This window comes from Trachemys scripta, chromosome 7 (assembly GCF_013100865.1).
Source record: "Trachemys scripta elegans isolate TJP31775 chromosome 7, CAS_Tse_1.0, whole genome shotgun sequence".
Taxonomy (NCBI): domain Eukaryota; kingdom Metazoa; phylum Chordata; order Testudines; family Emydidae; genus Trachemys; species Trachemys scripta.
This window is the reverse complement of record NC_048304.1, coordinates 124,842,002-124,862,487: the sequence shown is the minus strand read 5'-3', so window position 1 is coordinate 124,862,487 and position 20,486 is coordinate 124,842,002. Positions and strand designations below refer to the sequence as shown.

The following is a 20,486-nucleotide window of genomic DNA, read 5'->3' as shown; positions in this document are numbered from 1 at the left end:
TACCAGTGTAGTTCTCGCAAACGAACGCTTACAACCAAATAAATCTGTTAGTCTTTAAGGTGCCATCGGAAGTTGTGAGCTTTGAAAGTTAGACCACTCAGATTAAATGCTTCTCTGTGTGCCCCAGGGCTGGAAACCGTCAGGCCACGTAATGAAAACCGATTTCCAGAGTTGCCCACTCTCATGATTTGATTTTGGATCTTGGGATATTTGGTGTTTTTCTTAAAGCCCTAGCTGCTGGAATTGGGAGAGCACATGAGAATCTTGGCTTTTGTTACCAAAAAAACCTCAAACAAAACAAAAAACACCACAGAAAAGTAATTTTCTAGCCCTCGTGGTTGTGGAGAAAATTAGAAAAGGTGAAGTGAGTACAGCCCAAAGGCCAAGGAAATAGCCCCAGATGCTCGGTTTGTAAAATCTCTCATGGTTTTTTGAACCCTTGGGGTTAGTGATTCTGGATTTCCTTACCGAATAACACCCTCGGTGTAAGAAATGCTGTCAGTTCATATCGTCTGGTTTGCTTTTCACCATGGAGGCGGTTTACTTTTCGTATTTCGTTCATCTGGACAAGTGAGCATGTGTGGTCACTTTTGCGTTCGTTTATTAGATAGTTTCACTTTCAGGTTCTCATGCAGCAGCCCAATGCTTTGTTTTTTGTGTTGCAAATGCTGCTGAAAACCTACTTCTGTGACAACATCCACAAGAAGTCAGTCAACAGATCCCTTGATATGGTCATTAGATTTATAGTTATATATAGTGAAGCAAAAAATAAAAAATATCCCTGTACTGTGATGCCCCCACGCCGTCCGGAAAAGCTGTGCAATCTCTGTTCCCTGGAGCCTGCTTTTCCTCCCCAAAAGCAGTTGGTTTGTTGCCCTCGCTTGTCGCATTGTAAGTAATTGTAAGCTCAGATGGTCTCAGACCCCGCTGGGGCCTGTGAAATAGTAAATTAATATCGAAGTCCAAACAAATGACTGAAAACAGTTTTCTTTATGAGTTAGGGTTTTAATGAGCCATATTTCCTGGCAGGTCAGTGTCTCAGCTATTTGGGAGCATGCCTTTCAGATTGCCCTAGCTCCCCCCTCGTCTCACTCCAGACTGGGTGGGGCTTGGCTGAGCAGCGGTGTGACCTTTGCCTCAGAACACAATGCTCCCCTTTCCTGTTAGCCCCCAGACTGTCCCCTACTACCGAAGACGAGGGGGGGACGGGGACCAAGGTAAAACCTTTGATTGGACTGGCTTCTGTGGGGGAGAGAGACCAGCTTTCCAGCTTGCGTTGAGCTTCTTCCTCACTCACCTTGTGTCTCTAATATCCTGGGACCAACCTGGCCACCCCACCACTGCATACCTTGATCCAGGGGCCGGCCACCTTTCAGAAGTGGGGTGCCGAGTTTTCACTTCTTCACTCTAATGTAAGGCTTCGCGTGCCAGTCAGACATTTGAACGTTTTTAGAAGGTCTCTTTCTAGAAGTCTATAATATAGAACTAAACTATACCATGCAAGGCACTAAATTTAAAGTATTGTATGTAAAGTAAATAAGGTTTTAAAAATGTTGAAGAAGCTTCATGTAAAATTAAATTAAAATGCAGAGCCCCCCGGACTGGTGGCCAGGACCCGGGCAGTGTGAGTGCCACTGAAAATCAGCTCGCGTGCCGCCTTCGGCACACGTGCCATAGGTTTCCTTCCCCTGCCTTAATCCATGGGCTGTCCGTAACAGAGATTTGAATTCCCTTCGTAGCTCTCTTCACAAGCTCCTTGAAAAGTAAACGTGAACGTTGACGCTCTCTCCAGCTCTTATCCTGACCTGACGTGTCTGTTGTATAGGGATGTGGATAAAATAACCCTGTTTCTGTGTGTAACACCCCACTTTCTGTTGCTGTTTCCCTGTTTTGTTCAGGCAGTACAAAGATAAGGAAGAGGAGCACCAGAGTGGCTTTTTCTCAGCCTTAACCAATATGGTGAGTGAGGAAAGAGCATTTTTTGAGTACTTAAAAGATAAATAAAGTGTATGGGACTATGTGAGGCCTTGATCCAAAATCCACTGAATTCAGCAGGAGTCTTTCCATTGACTTCAGTGAGCTTTGGATCAGGGTGTGTGTGTGTGTGTGTGTGCGCGCGCAAACAACACCACAGATCATATTGCTGTGCTTTGCAAGGAGCTAAGTATTTTTTGGCTGAGAATCAGAAATATTTTCTTCTCCATCTTCATTTTTAAAAGCTGCACGACTTTTTTTTTAAACAGCCGTTGTCATAAAAAAAATAAATCGCTGCTCGTCTGCAGGAGCGGCCGGCCCCAGAGCAGTGTTGCTGGCACAATGCGATGGGAAATGCATTGCCCTAAACCTACAGTGTTTTGTCTGTGGCTGTATGGGGAGCCCCTTGAGAGATCCAGCTCTGGGAATCAGTCATCATCTTTTGTCATTTGAGCAGGGGTTAGCTGTAGCTACGAGATGTGTCCGGGGGGAGGCTTCTTCCAAGGGCAGCTCATGGCCACCTGGGGACGGAAGCTGTGGGACTTTCCTTGTCCTGCTCCTCGTCTGCAAGCCTGCCAAGGCCTTTCAGCTTTCAGGTCCTGTCCAGGCCTGCTTTTGCTAGCTGCAAGCAATGGCAACAGCTTTTCCTAATGTGCTTCATAAAGCTGTGCAATACTATTTCCTTCCTCAGGTGGGCAGCATGTTCATAGCCGATGCCGATGAGAAAATCTCCGTCCAGTAAGTACACAGATATTATCCGTACAGTGAACGGCAATTTACCTTGCTGGTTCTGAATTGCAAAATGTCACCTGCTGCGGTTCCATTATGGGGCCATTTTAATGTAGAAAAACAAGCCGAAGCAACGTCCGCTCTGGCTTGGCAACCAAAATTGTACCTTGCAACTGCAAACGACGGGCGAGGCTAGGACTCGAGTGAAGCGCTGGGGCTGTAGGAGCCATGGGCTGGCTGTGTCGGGAGCATTCTGTAACGCTGTGCGCGAGTGTTGGAGGTAGGGAGTGGGAGGGGAATTACTGTTCATGGAGCACCCCTCTTGTGTTTGGTGTTGGAGATCATAGTGGTGGACACAGTCTCCTGCCCCAAGGAGTGCTTTCCTTTCAAATCAGGAGGGAAAAAGCTGCACCTCCATCCCCAGCCCAACATAAATAAGGGATGGTGGAGGCAGCTGGCTGCTCTGTGCTCTCAAATGCAGGGACTTTAAGGAGGAAGCAGTGCTTGAGAGTGAGGAACAAGGTGAGTCCTTCGGTGGAAGGTTGAGGGGGTCCAAGACCATAGCCAAGGTCTTCAAAAGTGACTAGTAATTGGGGGTGCCCAACTAATGCACCTTAAATAAAAAGCGCTCAGCTCTCAGAGGGTGGGCGTGCGCCACTTCTGAAACTCAGGCCCCTTGAAGGTGTTTCCGGCTGAGCTCACCGAATCATGAGTCACTTGGGAAAGTCCTTTGCTCTGGTGGCTGTCCCTGGAGTGCAGCCCTTAACGTAACTCTGCTTTTCTGCTGCTCTTGTAGAACGAATGAGGCAATTCTTCTGGCCCTCTACGAAGCCGTTCACTTAAACCGGAACTTCATCACCGTGTTGGCACAGGTGGGGCCCAATTCAGTGTGTTTCCTTTCCATGTCTTTGAGTTGTGGGGAAGCTTAACCCCAAAGTGCTTCAACAACCAATCCAGGGCAGGGCTGGAGAAGACCAGTTAGATCAGTCAGTCGGTCTTTTCTTTCCCTGGGTCATTTGGGGTTTCGTTATATTCCTAGTCAGATAGGACCAGAAGCAGGCTAGGGCCTGGATTCAGGGTGTCTTAGGAAATGCAATGCCTCTTATTTCCCACCCCGCCACAGAAAAGAATTAAAAAGGTTTTTGGGAGAAGTTTTCTGGGGGATGCCTCGTGTCAGCCTGACCCATTTTTGTGTCTGGGGCGGGCTGGATGTGACTCCCTCTAAACCCTGTTAATGCTGCCCTGCGGTTGGCTGGAGGGTCTGATCAGAAAGCCCTGGGCGGGTGGGCTGTTCCCTGCTAGCCTGGAAGTTAGGAATCTAACCACAGTTCAGCAGTTTGTTTTAGAGAGTAAACAGCTACTGGAAGAGTCTTGTTTCAAACACTAGTTTCTGTACAAAGCTGCGTGGAGAATGTGATGAAATTAAGCTTCTTTGTAGGTAAATTGTCCTGTCTTGAGAACTACCAGTATCAGTCTGTGAAGTGGGACAATAAAGCCGGGTTTGTGTCTGAAGAGCAGTGGATGCATCTGTAGATTTGATCAGAAAGCTCAGGCTGGTTCTCTGAATGCCCCGTGGGTTTGCATACCCAGAAAACATGGTGGGGGCAGACAGTAATGAGTCTGGTCATGCCACCAGCCCGTGGTTGGAGGCAGCCCTAGAAAGGCCCAGCACACACTGGGATGTACCAGTCTGATGAAGCCATTGGGTGGATTGTCAATAACCCTTGTCCGAAGTAGGGCATGACTTGCCTTAAAACTCCCCAAAAATAACGGAAGAAACGTATGGCTCAAATCCCATTCTCTACCTGCCCCAGTATTGCAGGAATCTCCAACCACTAATGTCTAGGGATGGCATGAGGCATGGCTAAACTTAGATCCACATTGTCCTTGTAGCCCCTAGTACCCTGCTCATACTAATCTCTTGCTGCTAGGTGGCGCTATATACCTTGGCTGACAGCTGAATTATTTTTGGGGTGGGGAGGGAGAAATCCCTTGGTTTTATTCCATGGGAGAAAACATATTTTCAATGGAAAATGTATTTTAAAGCTATATTTCCTAGCTTGGACTTCGAGTGGTAGCAAGTGCCCATGCTTCCCAGAAAATGTGTGGGTTTACATCCGTCTAGTAGTTCTCGAGCACTGTCCCTAACGTTCAAATCCTTTGTGTACCGCACATTGTATTAAGCATTGTGAGATGCGTCTGTATGTGAGACACGATAGGAAACCGTCTTGACTACGTCCCAGCCGGATCAGAACAGACTAGGTTGCTCGTGTGGAATCTCCCCAGTTCTACCAGCTGACTGAAATAAACAGACGCCTGTTGCGAATCAGGTCCAAGCAGTAATTGGGCCTGGAGCAGTTCGTGAAGATGAGCGGGGGGGAAAAGGCAGTTGAAGGAAGCAGACCAGATCGATGATGTTTCCATAGTGCTGTCTTCTATTGAACCCTCGCGCTTTTCAGCAGGGCAGGAACATAGTCAATTGCTGTTGTCTTAAAATGGGAGCCCACGAAACACATGAGAATCCCATTTGAAAAGGGCAGAGCAGGATTGGAAGGGCAGGTATTAAACATTCCATGGTCATTCTGAAAACACCTGGGCGGGGGGGGAGGAGTGACCAGAAGGTCTAAGAGGAGTGGATGGGTTTGTGTCTTTTCCCCATCACTGTGGTATCTGGATGCCTTACAGTCCTCTCACCCCCTGTGAGGTAGGGCAGTGCTCCTATCCCCACTGCACACACAGTCACAGGGATTAAGGCCAGCAGGGACCACCAGGTCGTCTGCTCTCCTGTATGTCCCAGATTGGGGAATTGATGCAGAGAGGCTAAGTGACTTGCCCATGGTCGCACAGGCAGGTTGTGGTGGAGCAGAGATTTGAACCCACATCTCCCAACTCCGAGGCTAGTGCCCAAACCACTGGGCCGTCTATCCCTCCCCGTGCTGTTCAGGGTGGTGGTTGAAAGCCTGCTGCCTTGAGCTCTGGTGTCTGCCAACACATCTGCAGCCTGTCTCATCTGGGGTAATACACCTTGTGGGTGTTGCTCCATATTACTGTGGTGTATAAAATGTGTGTGTTTGAGATCATGTGTTTTTTGCTTCAGAGCCATCCAGAAATGGGGTTGGTGACCGTGCCGATAAGCCCGATTCCAACAACGCCAGTCACTCCGCTCGGGACCACTCCGCCTTCTTCAGACGGTGAGATGTTTAATCCTTTTTTGGGGGTTAGCATTTAAAATGAACCATAAAATAAATGGCAAGGCAGTTTTTCAAGGTGGCAGCTAACCCATTCTAGCTGGAGAGAGATTTCCTGTCTTCCTGGGAGGCCTGGTTTGTTAAGCAGAACCAGATGACACGTTCGATGGCTTTTTATTTCTGCTTATAAGAAGAATTACACCGACTCTCTGCTCTTGTGTACGCTGCCCAGAGGAACTGCTGGCATCTTTCCCAAAGCCATAGCTAAAGCCCCATCTTGCTAGAAGGGGACTGACACAGCCCTCCTGTCCCAGTGTCTCTCCACACGGATGCAGCCACCCAATTAATGTTTTTTTTTAAGGGCTTTGTTTATGGACATGTCTGAGGTTTCGGAGGTTTCGGTGGAGCTCATCTCCCAGGCAGTTAGTCACAGTGGGCGCCTACTTGTCACTAATGAACTTGTTTCCAGCTGGAAATTAACCTAGGATTTGAATCCAAGCTGTTCGAGAAGCAGGACCTATTTCTCTATTGCCTCTGCCCATTCTTCAGACCGGCTTTTTAAATGACGGCTTAAACTGAGATCTGGGAGCCGGGTTGTTCTAAACAAGATACTTTAATGTGTGCATAATGCATACGAGAGCTGTATGGACCAGCTCTTTATTTGAGATCGTGTAGACTTAACCCACTCTGAGAAATCCAGCAGGATTACACCATCGGTGTCTGAAGAAAGCAGTTAACAGAAGAATGGAGTCTGTTTGAACAGAGCGCAATTTGGCAATGTCTTGAAGCGAGAGCAGCATGGGTTACCCTCTTGTATCTGCTGTTCAGGTCATTTGATATCCCGGCTGAAGACTATTCTTCTCCAAAAGGATGAATTCTGCCTGGTTACCATGGATATCGAAAGCTTCAGTTAAAAAAAGATGTCTCAAGCCTCCCCGTGTATGTGTTTTGTGTGATGCAGCGGGCCAGGCGCTTCGTACGTTTCCTTTCAGACTGTTCATTGCTAATGTATCCTCCCACGCACTTTATTACACAACCGACAGGACTGTGCTTACCTACAACTAGCTCCTTTTTTTCTTTTCTTCATTTAGTGAAAGAAGTCAGCCCACTTTGAACAGACACTGCACTCAGCCTTCACTGCCGGCTCCCTACTGCTCGGAGGGTTATTAAGCTTAAGAAAAGGGAGTTGATCTTAACTTGCAGGGATCATGTTGAGAGGCATTTTTCATTTACATTCCCTGTCGTCTTATCTCTGATCCAGCCTCTCTGCGATGCCAAGCGCTGGAGCCTAGGTTTGGTTAAATTACTGTGCTGCTCCCCAGCTACGTCAGAATTCCTCTCATTTTGCAGGATTTGCAATTCAGCTGTAAAATTTGCTCTTGGCTTAGAGTTAGCACAAGACATTTCAGCTTTCGAATGGACGGCTTTTTTTCTTTCTGGTGCATTAAAAAAAAAAAAAAAGGCCAAGCTATTTTCAAGATACAAAGCATGGAAAAATCCATGTATGGGTTCCAGGCACTCTTCTGTGCAACTTGGGTTTAAAAACAGGCTCGTGTTCCGAATTGAAATTCCTCCGGCTGTTAGCCTGTAACATGAATTAAGCCCTTTAAAATTTCAAAATAAAACCCTACGCCTTCATAAAAAAGCTACAGCTGTAGGGTTAACTGGGTTCAGCAGTGCTGGGTTCTGCAGAGTGAGTTTTTTTCATAAGACTGTTTGTTTGCTGTGAACTGTGCCTCTGTAATATACAAATCTAAGGTGTCTGTCACCATGGTATCTAAATGCTGATTTGTTTACTGTTTAATATTCGTCAACAGCGTACATCATAGCGGCTCCGGTAGGAGCCATTATGGATGTGAACGCATATTACCGACCTTGGCTAAATCTTCATGAGCAATTCATAATGTTGGGGGTAAGAAAGTTTCCAGTCCCATAGCAGAGGGGTGCATGGACTTGGCTGTTTGAGAGTCACGTTAGCAACGTGTCAGGAGCCTCTGCGTTAAATGGAGCAGCTTGCAGCCCCTGGAGAAGTGCAGCCCCCAGAAACTGAAGGGCCCATCCTGCACTACTCCAGTTGGATTCAAACTGCCAGGCCCCATTGGCTGCTTGGCCCTGTCATCTCTGTGGACTGCAGCTTTGTATTAGAGATGAGCACACAGACCGCCATGAGCTGCATGTAACTCCCACTACTGTTTGGGCCCCTCTGCATGTCAGTGCCAGTTTTGATCCCCTTATTTCCTGCCTTACACATGCTGGAATGTTAGATGGCTTTTAAAAATGAAAATATCTGAAGGTATCTGACTTAGAGGCGCAGAGCCAGACATCAGAATTGGGGCTGGAACTTTCTCGTGAGTTCAGTCCCCCGTTGCTGGGCATGGATCACTGGTCTCCTAAAGACCGGGTGCTGCAGTGCTTGGGGACAGTCCCTAGAGAAGCCCTCCTGTTCGGTACTTGGAGCAGAGGCCCTTGGCTCTGGGCGCCTGGGTTCTATTTCTGGATAAGTCCCTTCCCCCTTCCAAGCCTGGTTGCTCCTCCGAGCTCTAACCCTTACTTATCTCGCCGCGGGGTTTAACAGGCACTTTGAACAGGGAGAGGCGGTCTGTGTATTTATTTAGATTTATTGATGTAAAGGCTCCTGTCCCAGCCTCCAAGTGCATTTTACATAAATTAAAAACACAGTCACCTAAAGGATCAAACCAGCAGCCTCTTCTCACCCCAAATCCTCGTGCAAGCTCCAGCTACTTTTCTCTCCCCCAAAGGCCAGGCTGATAGATAGGCTGAGTGCTTGCTCTGCGGGCAGATGGAAAAGAGGGCGTGGATTCCAGAGACGAGCGCCCCTTGGAGCTGCTAGCAGCTCCTTCTCCCATCCAAAAGTGGGTCCAGCGCATGCCTCTAATGAGACCAGGTCTATGGCCGTATGGCCTGAAAAAAGGGGTCCCGCAGGTAAGCAGGTCTCAAGCTATTTAGGACTTTAATTGGTCTAAAACAGCACCTTGAACTCCAGCTGGAAGCCCCCAGGCAGCCAGTGCAGATCACAGAGCGGTAATGTCATGCGGTGCGGCTTAGCAAACAGACTGCCAGGTCCTGCACCAGCGTTGGTTCCCCGGCTGATGTAAGGGGTAGCCGCTGTGATGGCCGTGGAGCTGCGAAACAGACATGGCCCTGGTTGTTGAGAGAGCCTGGCTACATGTGCAGGGGAAGGGCACGCATAGTGCTTTCGTTTGGGGGGAGCTGTCGGACGAGCAAAGCAGGAGAGCAGCGTAAGGGGCTATAGAGAAACAGCCTCCCAACAAACACTGGGGGCAATTGCAGGGCAATGGCGCCAGCCCCCAAAGGACACATCTGCTTCGCCAGGCAGGAACTAACTAAACCCTTTCCAGGAGCGAGACGGGGAGTGGTCAGTTGCCAGGAGTGGCTCAGAGGGACAGGCCGACAGACGCAGTGGAGACAGCTTAAGCTAGTTGGGTCTTCCGCAGCTCTTGGTTTAAGACTTGAAATGGCCTGGCTCTAGATAAATAGTGCTTTGCTGGGCGCAGGCGGTTTGGCCCCTGTGCGAACCGCTGGGCACTGCTCCTGGGGGCAGTGCTGGCTGTGCAGCATACCACAAATAGCAGTGTGGCCCTGGCGGCCTGCCTGAGGTTAGCCACCCTCGCGTGTACCGAGGCTCTCGAATGGGATTGTACTGGAGTGGCCAGCTCTCTGCTCACCCGGCTATTTGCAGCATGCTAGCTCGATCCAAGCTAGCGCCCGTATGTCTTCCTGCGCTGGGAATCGCACCTCCGACTGCAGCGTAGACGTAGCCACTCAGACCTGCTGAGATGAGGTGCTGCAGAGCAAGAGAACTGCCTGAGTCCAGCCCCAAACCGAGGTGACTGGGGCCTGGGACCTGAGGGGAGGGCAGTTAGCCGGGTAGCTGGCAGCACACTGCAGAGGTGTCTCGTGTTGAGGTGTCAGAGGCGTGGGGGACGGGAGCAAGGTCTGTATCAGAAATGCTCACCCCCTCCCGGCCTGATGCAGCTGGGGTAGATGTCTCCATGCGGCTGTTTAGTTTCGCTAGCATAAACCGTGATCGCCTTGGCTTCTGCCTCTGTAAATCTGTAGAGCTGCTGCCCGTAAAGCTTTAGTTTGGGAAACATTGGTGGGCATTTAAAAAAAAAAATCTCTGCGTTGACCTACAGCAAAGCTGCTTGGTCACGCAGCACCTCTCTCTGCGCTGCAGCTTTTCAGCTCTGGACTGTTCCTTCAGGAGAAGGGGGCAGTTTTCAATGTCCCAGAGAGAAGAGGGAGGGAGCCTGGCATGCAATTGGCACTTACCTCTTCACAGTTGTTTCTTAAGGGCTCAAATCCTATTATTGAAACTCAGCAGGGCCTTTCCCGGGCACGTTCCTTTCCAAATGAAATCGGTGTAAGCCTCATCTGCACGGACTGCTGGAATTAGTCACCTGTCGCCTCCGGGCTTGGTAGGCGCTGAAGTGCCAAAGCAGGAGCGTCATCTGCACTTGTGGGGTCTGGAGGAGGGGAGAGCTGGGACCCCTAGCCAGAGCTTGGAGCAGGAGCGGTGGGCTCTGGAAGGAGCTGTTCCCTACTCACTGTGACACAAGACCTCTGACTGGGGAGTGGGAGATCAGATGATCTCTACAGTGTTGATAAATGCAAAGTGATGCACACTGGAAAACATAATCCCAACAGTGATGGGGTCTAAATTAGCTGTTACCACTCCAGAAAGAAATCTTGGAGTCATTGTGGGTAGTTCTCTGAAAACATCCACTCAGTGTGCAGCGGCAGTCAAAAAAGCAAACAGAACGTTGGGATCATTAAGAAAGGGATAGATCATAAGACAGAAAATACCCTATTGCCTCTATATAAATCCACGGGATGCCCATATCTTGAATTTTGCATGCAGATGTGGTTACCGTATTTCAAAAAAATTATATTGGAAAAGGTTCAGAAAAGGCTGACAAAAATGATTAGGGGCATGGGACAGCTTCCATATGAGGAGAGATTAAAAATATGGGGACTTTTCAGCTTGGAAAAGAGACGGCTAAGGGTGGGATTGGATACCGGTCTATAAAATCATGACTGGTGTGGAGAAAGTAAATAAGGAAGTGTTATTCACTCCTTCTCATAACACAAGAACTAGGGGTCACCCAATGAAATGAATAGGCAGCAGGTTTAAAACAAACAAAAGGAAGTATTTTTTCCACACAATGCACAGTCAACCAGTGGAACTCCTTGCCAGAAGATGTTGTGAAGGCCAAGACTATAACAGGGTTCAAAAAAGAACTAGATAAGTTCCTGAAGGATAGGTCCATCAATGGCTATTAGCCAGGATGGGCAGGGATGGTGTCCCTAGCCTCTGTTTGCCTGAAGCTGGGAATGGGCGACGGGATGGATCACTTGATGATTCCCTGCTCTGTTCATTCCCGCTGGGGCACCTGGCACTGGCCACAGTCAGAAGACAGGACACTGGGCTAGATGGACCTTTGGTCTGATGAAGTATGGCCGTTCTTATGTACAAATGTGTTCGTTACACCCAGACCCTAACGTCTGAGAATCAAGTTCCTTGAGTATCCTCCCCTTGCTCATTGTATGTGATGTGCAGAGGATAAATGCCTTTCTTCTGCTTTATTCCAGTTATAAGCTCTGCAGAGCTGCCTTTGGATGCCGATGTGCAGACCAGCAACCTGCTGATAACCTTCTTAAAGTACAGCTCCATTGTCATGCAGGACACAAAAGGTAACCAGATCCTATTGTCGAGGGAGCCGTGGGTCCAGGCAGTGGGGCGGTGTTAGCATAACTCATACAGAAGCTACCTGGTCTCCCTGTGAACGCTCTGTACCTTGAGAGAATGAACTGATTTCTCCTTGCCAGCTGGTAATTACGTGGATCTTGGGGAGACCTAGTGCTGGAGGGAGGGAAGCCAAATATAGAAGGGGAAAATTGTAGTGCATATTAACCGAGGGAGTCTCAGCAAGGCCCTCTCTAGGAGGCATAAGCGGATCCAATTCCAAACTCTATGGGAGGGGAGGAGAATTCAAACCCCGCAGAGGTGGATTTTTAAGAACTTTAAGGGACTGACACAGGAATCCGAACTCAGCTCCAGGTGTGAAACGTTGTGTGCCCTTCAGCACCTATGGGTGATACGAGGGGCACTTGAATTAGTAAAGGGGGCTTCAGTGATTCCCCGTTGTAGTTAGATTTAGATGCTGCTGGGCCAGGTGGTATGTTTACACTCTTGGCTTTGTGTTGCCTGGCTTTTTACACTTTGGAGTGGAAGCTTTGGTAACGTGTCACTGACGCATCACTGGCCAGGTGTGCACAAGACTGCTCAGTTAGCACCACTGCACCTCATCACTCGCACGAGCAGTTACTGCACATGTGTGAACACCTTTTTTGTGCCAAATTTCAGCCTGTTGCAAACGCGCTGTTGTCTGTCCAGTTTTACACTGGCTGAAGATAAGTAGATCCCCACAAATAATAGTGCTGTTATGTGTTATTTGAGCGCTAAGTACTCAGCACTGTACAACATATGTCTGTGGAGGGGATTTCTTCCTAAACCAGGCAGCCCATGCCCGGTTTGTCCTGATGGATGGAGGCTGGGGTCCCTTTATATATTTTCCCCCTAGCTTGGGTACCCATGTTTGAGGTTTGTGTAGGGTACGTCTGTGCAGCCCACACAGTGCGTTTCCCAGCCTGGCTCACCGGATTTGGGCTTGCGGGGCTCGTGCTCAAAATAGCTGTGCAGGTGTTGGGCTCAGGCGGGAGGGTGGCCTTGAGAGCCCGAGCTGCACTGTCCCCGTGGCTGTTTTGAACCTGCTAGCGCGGGCCTGGCTCTGTGTGCGAGGCTGGAAGGCGTGCTGCTGTGGGCTGCCCCAGGCTTTGCAGGCTCACCCTCGGTGGCTAATCCCGCGAAGCGATTTACCATGAGAGAGGCCTGTGACAATGAGCTCCACAACCTGATCATTTAAAACGTGGAGCCTTTTAATTTCGTTGGGTGTATCCCTTGGTTCTCTTTTCTGAGTGGTAAATAGGGGCTCCCAAGTGACCTTCCCTTGACCATACGTTTGATGAGAAGAGGAAGCATTTAAGGCCAATATCCCATGGAGGGATGGGAAAGGAGAGAACCAGTGATGCTACAGGATCACTTCTATCTCAGGGTGATGTCCACTTACTCTGACTCCAGGCCCGCACCTGCCCTGGAAGGTGTAACTTAAAACCCATCCATTCAATCAGAATCCCGTCTAATTAACCTCTCTCTGCCTGACCCCATAGTCACAGGAGGCTTGAGGGGGACCATCTGTAAACTAGGGCTCAGATTGGCGAACATCCCACGGGAGCTGGGATGTTTCCCTACTGTACTGGGTGTTTGTAAAGGGCTTTCAGATCCTCTGCTGGAAGGTGCAAAGGATTGCTCTGAATAGCAGCTCACCTCGCCCATAGCTCGTGGCTAGAAATGACCAGCCATTCACAACCTGAGCAGGAGAACGCATGAGTACTTAGTGTGTGGCAGGAACACTTTCAGCCTAATCCCCGGAGAAGAGACGTGGAAGCAGCACCTTCGAAATAAGCCGTGAGATCTTGCAATAGAAAGATAACAAGGCTCTCGTGTATTGGAGTTCCCGAAGGCCACTGCTCCTCCTTCCTGAAGAGAGAAACTTTTCCCTTCTTTTGAAAACAGTCTGGCTGCTGTAGGGAAAGGTGCCGCTGCACCCCAGCTGTGCCCCTACGTTTACTCAATACAGCAGGTTAAAATTCACACCCCCTGGGGCTTATTTTCCCTTTAATAATCACATGTCCCAGCACCGTTATAGAGCAGAGCGAGCAGCCCGGAGTCAGATCTGCTTGCAAACTCAGTGCAGGATGTTTGTATGCAGTGTCCTGAATGCAGTCACCAAAGGCTTTTGGGAGGTGTGTGGCTTAACACCCTTTTCTGCTGTATGAAGGCGGCCTGTGTTTTCAAAATCTCTTTCTTCTTGTCTGTTACTTTAAAACCAGCCAGAATGGCCAGTCTGGTCTTCCCTGGTGTTCTGGAGGGTTTGTTGGAGGTCTCAGAACTGTGGCTTGGGAGCTGTCTTTGCAGGCTGGGGCATAGACTCCGTACAGGGATTCCTTTCTCCCCCGTAGTTCTCAATTATTCGATCAGTGATAATGGAAAACAAAATAAAAGCAGAGTTTTAAACAGTTTGAATAAAAATTGCTTCCCCGCTCAATCAGTTCCTTCAGATTTATGATCGGATAACTCTGCCAGAGTCTTCCAGGGCAGACAGGGCCTGAATTTCTAAGGTGAAAAACAAGTGGTGGGTGTGGGGGAGCCCTTAACATTAAAAATAAGCCCTCCCAGGCTTTCTAGCCATCATTCTGCCCCTGGGGCAAGACTCTCGGCACCCCTGAGTCTATGTGACTGCTGGGGATAGAGCTCAGGCCTTTGTCTATCGGCACTATGCTCAGTGCACTACTGCCCTGCCCGTCTGCCAGAGCTCTTCGGCGTAATGTACCGGCTGGCGTAAGCAACAGAACCGATCTCCCTTGGAGAGCTGATGGCAGGGCAGTTGTGGTGCTCGAGGAAGGGCTTTTCACCGGGAGTGTTGGCCAGGGGCGAAGCTCTGCATCCCGAATATTTGGGAAAGGGACGGGTGAGCCAGAGAGAGACCCCTCTGTGACGTACCAGGGTGCAATCCAGACTAACGAGCATCTGTGTCACCCTCTTGGGCACCTTTCAGTGCCTTGCTGCGGTAGCTCCCACCTAGGCTGCTCACAAACAGCCTCCTAGCGTGTGTGTGTGTGTGTGTGTAATTGCAGCCTGCCAGCCACACTTGGGTTACACTCTGGCTCTCACCAGCCTTGATTATACTGCAGGGTGATCCCAACACACCCCCAGTCCCAGATTCTCTCTCCCCCCCCCCCCCCTCCAAATGTATGTCCTGCACTGCCCAACCCTCTCCTGGAGAGAACAAAATATTTTACATCTGTTATTCCTTAAAGGGAATAATATGCCTGTTTATTATCTCAAGTAATGATTCAGACCCTTCAGCTTAAACACGCTAGATTAGATAAAACAGTAAAACAAGTTTATTAATTACAAAGAGATTTTACGTGAGTACAGGTAATGAGGCATAAAAGTCAGAAACAGTTACAAGGGAAATAAAGATAAGATGTTTACTAATGCCTAATTTAACAAACTAGACTAGATTCAAGCAAAATTTCTAACCATGTGCTTTCGGCAGTCTGACTGACCGAACCCTGTAGGTCAGGACCCCTCCCCCAGAGTCCAATGAATGCTTCCTGTGTTCCTTCAGGTGCAGTGAATACGATGGGCAGGAGGAGAGAGAGGGGTGCCGTTGGGTGTTTTTTTCCTCCTTTTTATAGTTTCAGTCCCCCTCTTGAAAAACATTTCTGGTTGGGCACTAGGAGACAGAATCTATGCAGAAGGATGTTCCCTGCTGCCTTTTTTCACCTGGTTGAGGTTCCTTTGTTTCCCTCCCTGCTTGATGACTCTGTTTACTGCTTAAATGCAAGTTAAGCAGAGCACACGTTCCTTTGTCGAGGACAGACCCGTTTGCTGACTTCTGTTGGAGCAGGGCTGTGGGGTTTGGAACATGTGGTAATAACACCATACGGGGAATCTTATCACTTCACATACAGTGTTGTCACATATTTCCTCCGGACAATACTGACCAAAAAATTGAGTTTACCTTACAAGGCACACTTTGTCCCAAGATCATAACACTAGTGAGTAGGGTGTGACTGCAGGGTGTATTCTGTCACACTGCTGAGAGAGAGATCAAGTCTGACATGGCGTTGTTAGCGGAGACTCCCGATAGCTCAGTGGGGTGTAGTGGTCCGGCTGCTGGGGTGATGCCTTTAGGGCCACGGTGAGACTATTTACTCTCCTAGGGTGGGTGAGTAGGTGTGTGAAGTTTGATACTCGGCCTCTTGTCCTGTTTCCACCAGGGAGGGTCTTTCTGCTCTGAGTCCACACGCCGACCTGTCGGCACAGCAAGGCCTAGTGGCTCACGTAGGCTTGTTTTTGTTCATTTGCAGACGAACACCGGCTCCACAGCGGCAAGCTCTGTCTGATTATCCTGACGTGCATAGCAGAGGTAGGTCTTGTGCATGACCCCATCTCATGTGGCAGCCTGGCTCCACGCGGGTGCCCCTTCCCCTCGCTTCCTGTCGCTTGGGCACTGGAGAACTGCAGGGGGGTGGGGAGATGGAGACCCTGCTAGAGATGGTTTAATCCTTTGCTGTGAAGTCCAGTACTACTACTGTTAGCACTGAGCCTAAACTAGCAGAGTGTTGCCTCATTTCAGGGAGCGTCAGCTTCTCGTGTCACACGTGGGGAGCACGCTGAACTCAGACCTGTTCCCCTTTCATTTAGCGCATGTGTTAGGTCACTAGGGGGCACCGTGAGCGGTTCCAGACCCTGACGACACCTGACTCTGCATTGTTCATGCTAAGCAGACGGTGCTGCTCTTCGGCAATCCCACGTCCTGAGAGGGATCAGGGGCTAGCATTGGAGGGAGTGGCCATGGCCTCCACAGACGGGGACCACGTTGTCCCTCTCCTGCCTTGAAGGAGGTGGGTGTTGTCAGCCTGCTGGGCAGACTGCTCAGGTGGGGAGCCAAGCGGTCAGGTCCCGACTGGAAAAGAGTTTTGGTTGCACACAAGTAAAAACCTTCCCTTTAGAGCAGTGACACTCTCACTGAGGCTCGCAAGTGGCTCTTTAATGCGTCTCCTGCGGCTCTTTGCAGCACGTGATATGAAAACACTGTGATGTAATTATTAACAAATCGGCTTTTACTGGGTTATTAACCAGTTGTAGCTGATAAGAATAATATAGATAAACTAAATATTTCTCTGTCACACTGTTTGAATAGGAATAGTACAATGGTGGACCACTGGATGATTACCTGTTCGTTCCCCCAGGTGGGGCACCTGGCATTGGCCGCAGTCGGAAGACGAGACTGGGCTAGATGGACCTTTGGTCTGATCCAGTCTGGCCGTTCTTATGTTCTAATAGCGCTCTAGTAAATGAAATGAAGAAGTCCCACTCCTGTGGCTCTTTTGCATAATATTGATCACTAATTTGGCTCCCAGACCACGGAGGTCTGCGTGTCGCTGCTTCAGAGCCGCAAAGTCAGCATTACTGCGCCGAGCGCTCTGCTTCATCAAGTGCTGCAGAAGAGCTAGTTAACTCTGATTTCATTACAGATGCTAGTAATTAGCTATTCTTAGCACCTGAGCTCATCAGAAAGGCCTGTAGACAAAGGGAGAAGAGAAATATTGCCTGTGTCTAGCCAAGGCATGTTTGACCCTGGTATTAAATGGCGAGGAGATTTAGTACCACACTTGGCGGTGTAGTAGCCGGAACGCCGTTTGATTTAGGGTGGATTTGGGAATGAGATTTGCCTGAGGATTGGAGCGGCTGAGCTACCTACTCGCAGCCTGTGCTGCAATAACTTCTGCCGTGATGGGTCCATCAAGCTGCCACTATAAACCTTCCTCTTCGCTCGGTCATGGGGACGAGGAAAGAGGCAGGCAGGAGAACCTCCTTGTGCATTTTACAGCCCACATTAAAATGCTCTTGGCGCTGTCGCACGTGGAGTCCGCGACACGGGCGAGCAAAGAAAGGCATGGGAAATAAACGACTGTGATGCAGGCGTTTGTGCCAGTGGAGTCGCTTGGGTTGTCTGACTAGAGGCATAACTGGGGAACAGGGAAGAGAAGACTCAGGCAAGTGCCTCTTCCTGCTGATGGGCAACTTTCTAACCCTTGAGTTGCCTGCAGCTGCCAGTTTTGCCCTGGGGCACGTGGGCTTTGGCAGGGGAGTTGCTGCAGTAGATGTTGCTCACCTCAGGCTTTGCTCTCTCCAATAGGATCAATACGCTAATGCTTTTTTGCATGATGACAACGTGAATTTTCGAGTAAACCTGCACAGAATGGTGAGTCCTCCACCGCAGGTTCCGTCCTCTCTCCTTGGGGTGGCGGAGGCCAAGGTGTTGGGTCCTCAGCTGGTTGTGTATTGTGGCACAGACACCCTGCCTGGGGCCAGCGCACGGGAGGACCCAGCCAGCCCTGCTGGTGGGGGCGTGGGGAGGAAACGCCGTCATGGCTCGAGACTCCTCGTCAAGGGAATGAGCTGTGCTGGGGAGCAAGCAACCTGGCTCCTTGCTGGCTCGCTCAAGGAGCTGGGTGAGGGCTGGCTTTTGAGCTGCGTCTGCCCGGGGTAGCCAGGGAGAGGATGTGTAATGGGAGGTCTGTGGGGACCGGAGGCATTAGTGCATTCTGGGGAGCAGTCTGCCTTAAGCTTCAGCAAATGTTAGGCCCCATGTGATCCATTGAGGTACAGGTCGTAGTGGACCCCAACTTCTTTGAGCTCAATTCACCCCCTCTTTCAGATGGGTGATTCGCCCCTCAAGTGGTGTGTGGGGGGGTGTTTTTACCACTGTCTTGCCCCAAGGGTTCAGCTGCAGGAAGGCAGCTTTCATTTGCATCCAAGGGTCCACAGGAGCCCCGCCTGTAGAGGCAGCCCAGAGGATGTTGTGAATTTGTGCATGCTCCCTCAGTGGGACTTGGCTGCAGGCTCCACACCTCCGACCTGCGAGGTGGTCATTCCACCACTGGAATTGCTCTCTAGGGGAGTTTTCCCCCATTGGCGGCCTGGGAGATGGTGGTGTGACCATCCAGGACAGACTCAAGCCCTCTGTTTTTAAAGCAAGCGTAGCCCCAAGCTGTTAACCCTTCTTTCTCAGCAGCAAGCATGGAACGGGAATCGTCTTTTAGAGCCGATGGAGGAGCTAGTCACTGAGAGTGCGAAAAACAAACTTCTGGGTCAGGGGAACATAAGGGAGAGCACTGTGCCCTGGTGTGATAGTGCCCTCCAGTTACACAGCTCAGAATCAAAGTAACCAAAGCGCCAGCTGCTGTCTCCCTGGTGAGCAGGGACCCTCTGTGCCCTGGTGCGACAGCCATAGAGCCAAGGTGGCAGAAATGGAAGAGCCCAAAACTTCAGGCGAGCCTGTGGCAGTGGTTTTATTTGTATGGAAAGCAGGCGATAATGCGCTGGGTGCCATGCAGGCATCTGCTGACTTCCTTTCTTCTTTGTGTGTTTGAAGCCAATGAGACACAGGAAGAAAGCCGCAGACAAGAACCTGCCCTGCCGCCCCCTGGTGTGTGCAGTCCTAGGTGAGTATTGCTGGGGTGGGATCTTCCAGAATCGACCCATCTCCTGTGACGAGGTGGAAATCAGCTTCGTTTGGGGGAGTTTCCTGGCTACCTATTACCTGTGCAAGGAATTTCAGTTCTCAGCAGGGTGCATTTCATCCCACCCCCTCACTTTCCTCTAGTGAGATTAGGTAGGAGGATTGGTGCCATGTAACGTGCTGCGGGAGGGATAGCTCAGTGGTTTGAGCATTGGCCTGCTAAACCCAGGGTTGTGAGTTCAATCCTTGAGGGGGCAAAAATCTGTCTGGGGATTGGTCCTGCTTTGAGCAGGGGGTTGGACTAGATATCTCCTGAGGTCCCTTCCAACCCTGATAGTCTATGATTCTATGATCTTGTAGATCTGTGGAAAGCCACATTCACTGTCAGGTTTTCCAAAAGACATTGGACACCTTGCTTCCATTGCTGAACGAATGTCAATAATGGCATGTTCATTGGCTAGTCCATTGAAACGTTGAGGTGGGGGAGGTGCTGCCTGGGAACCAGCAGTCTCTGGGTGATTGAGCTGAGAAAAAGCGGATGGGAAAGAAACAGATATTTGGTGGTGGAAGTGACTGCTGGGCACCTGCCCTGCCTGGAACAGACAAACGGGGTGAATGTGACTAGCTGGAGGGTTGTTTTGCCTGTCTCTCTTGCTGTTTTAGCACTGAGGCCACTTAAATGTACCCCTTGTGAAACTGACCAAGATTAAAACTGAGTAGTACGTAGAAGACTTCAGTCATTCTTGAGGCAAGACTGGATTTACTTTGCTTCAGAGCCGATTCTGTAGATATATGGATGTCCTCTACGTTATCGTCTCAGAAAACAAAGCTGTAAAACATATCTGGCCTCTGGTGACAACAGTGTTCTAAAAGCTATTTCCTACTGGTGCCAAGGTTTGAAATATGAGCGCAATTCTATGCATCAAAATTAGTGACGTGTTTTTTTATTTAAACGGGGGGGTAAGTGGGTGGAGGAAACCTGTCTCGGAGCGCATCGCATTCAAATGCCAAGCAGCTCTCAGTAGCTTTGTCCTGGGCTTCCAGAAGAGATGCCTAATTCAGACACAGCTCTTAGTAAATTCTCTCTCTTGCTTCTAACCAGGATTGCTGTCTGGGGGCATAGTGGGGGCTTGGGTAGTTGTATATGCTGCTTGTTGTCTACCAGTTGTTTACTGCAGCTAGTTTTACATTTACTTTGTCATTTTCCTCCCTGGTCTCCTAGATCTGATGGTGGAGTTCATCGTAACACACATGATGAAAGAGTTTCCTATGGATCTGTATGTGTAAGTGACTGGGGGCTGGCTGGCTGGGAATTTATCCTCTGGAATGAGGGGTGGGGGGCAGGCAGGGAAATTACATCATGCACGTCAGGCCAAAATAACGTTTTTCGGGC

The 20,486-nt window shown here is 49.6% G+C and overlaps 1 protein-coding gene across 1 annotated transcript in view; it reads left to right on the top strand.

Annotated features, from left to right (window-relative positions):
- The window catches only part of ARMH3 (armadillo like helical domain containing 3), a gene marked incomplete in the record, with an annotated part of 160,145 nt that overhangs the window by 26,128 nt on the left and 113,531 nt on the right, over nucleotides 1-20,486 (top strand). Inside the window, 9 exon segments of the mRNA XM_034775830.1 lie at nucleotides 1,899-1,959; nucleotides 2,666-2,712; nucleotides 3,500-3,575; nucleotides 5,801-5,894; nucleotides 11,526-11,627; nucleotides 15,933-15,991; nucleotides 17,768-17,833; nucleotides 19,007-19,076; nucleotides 20,316-20,376. Coding sequence (XP_034631721.1) covers nucleotides 1,899-1,959; nucleotides 2,666-2,712; nucleotides 3,500-3,575; nucleotides 5,801-5,894; nucleotides 11,526-11,627; nucleotides 15,933-15,991; nucleotides 17,768-17,833; nucleotides 19,007-19,076; nucleotides 20,316-20,376 — 636 coding nt within the window.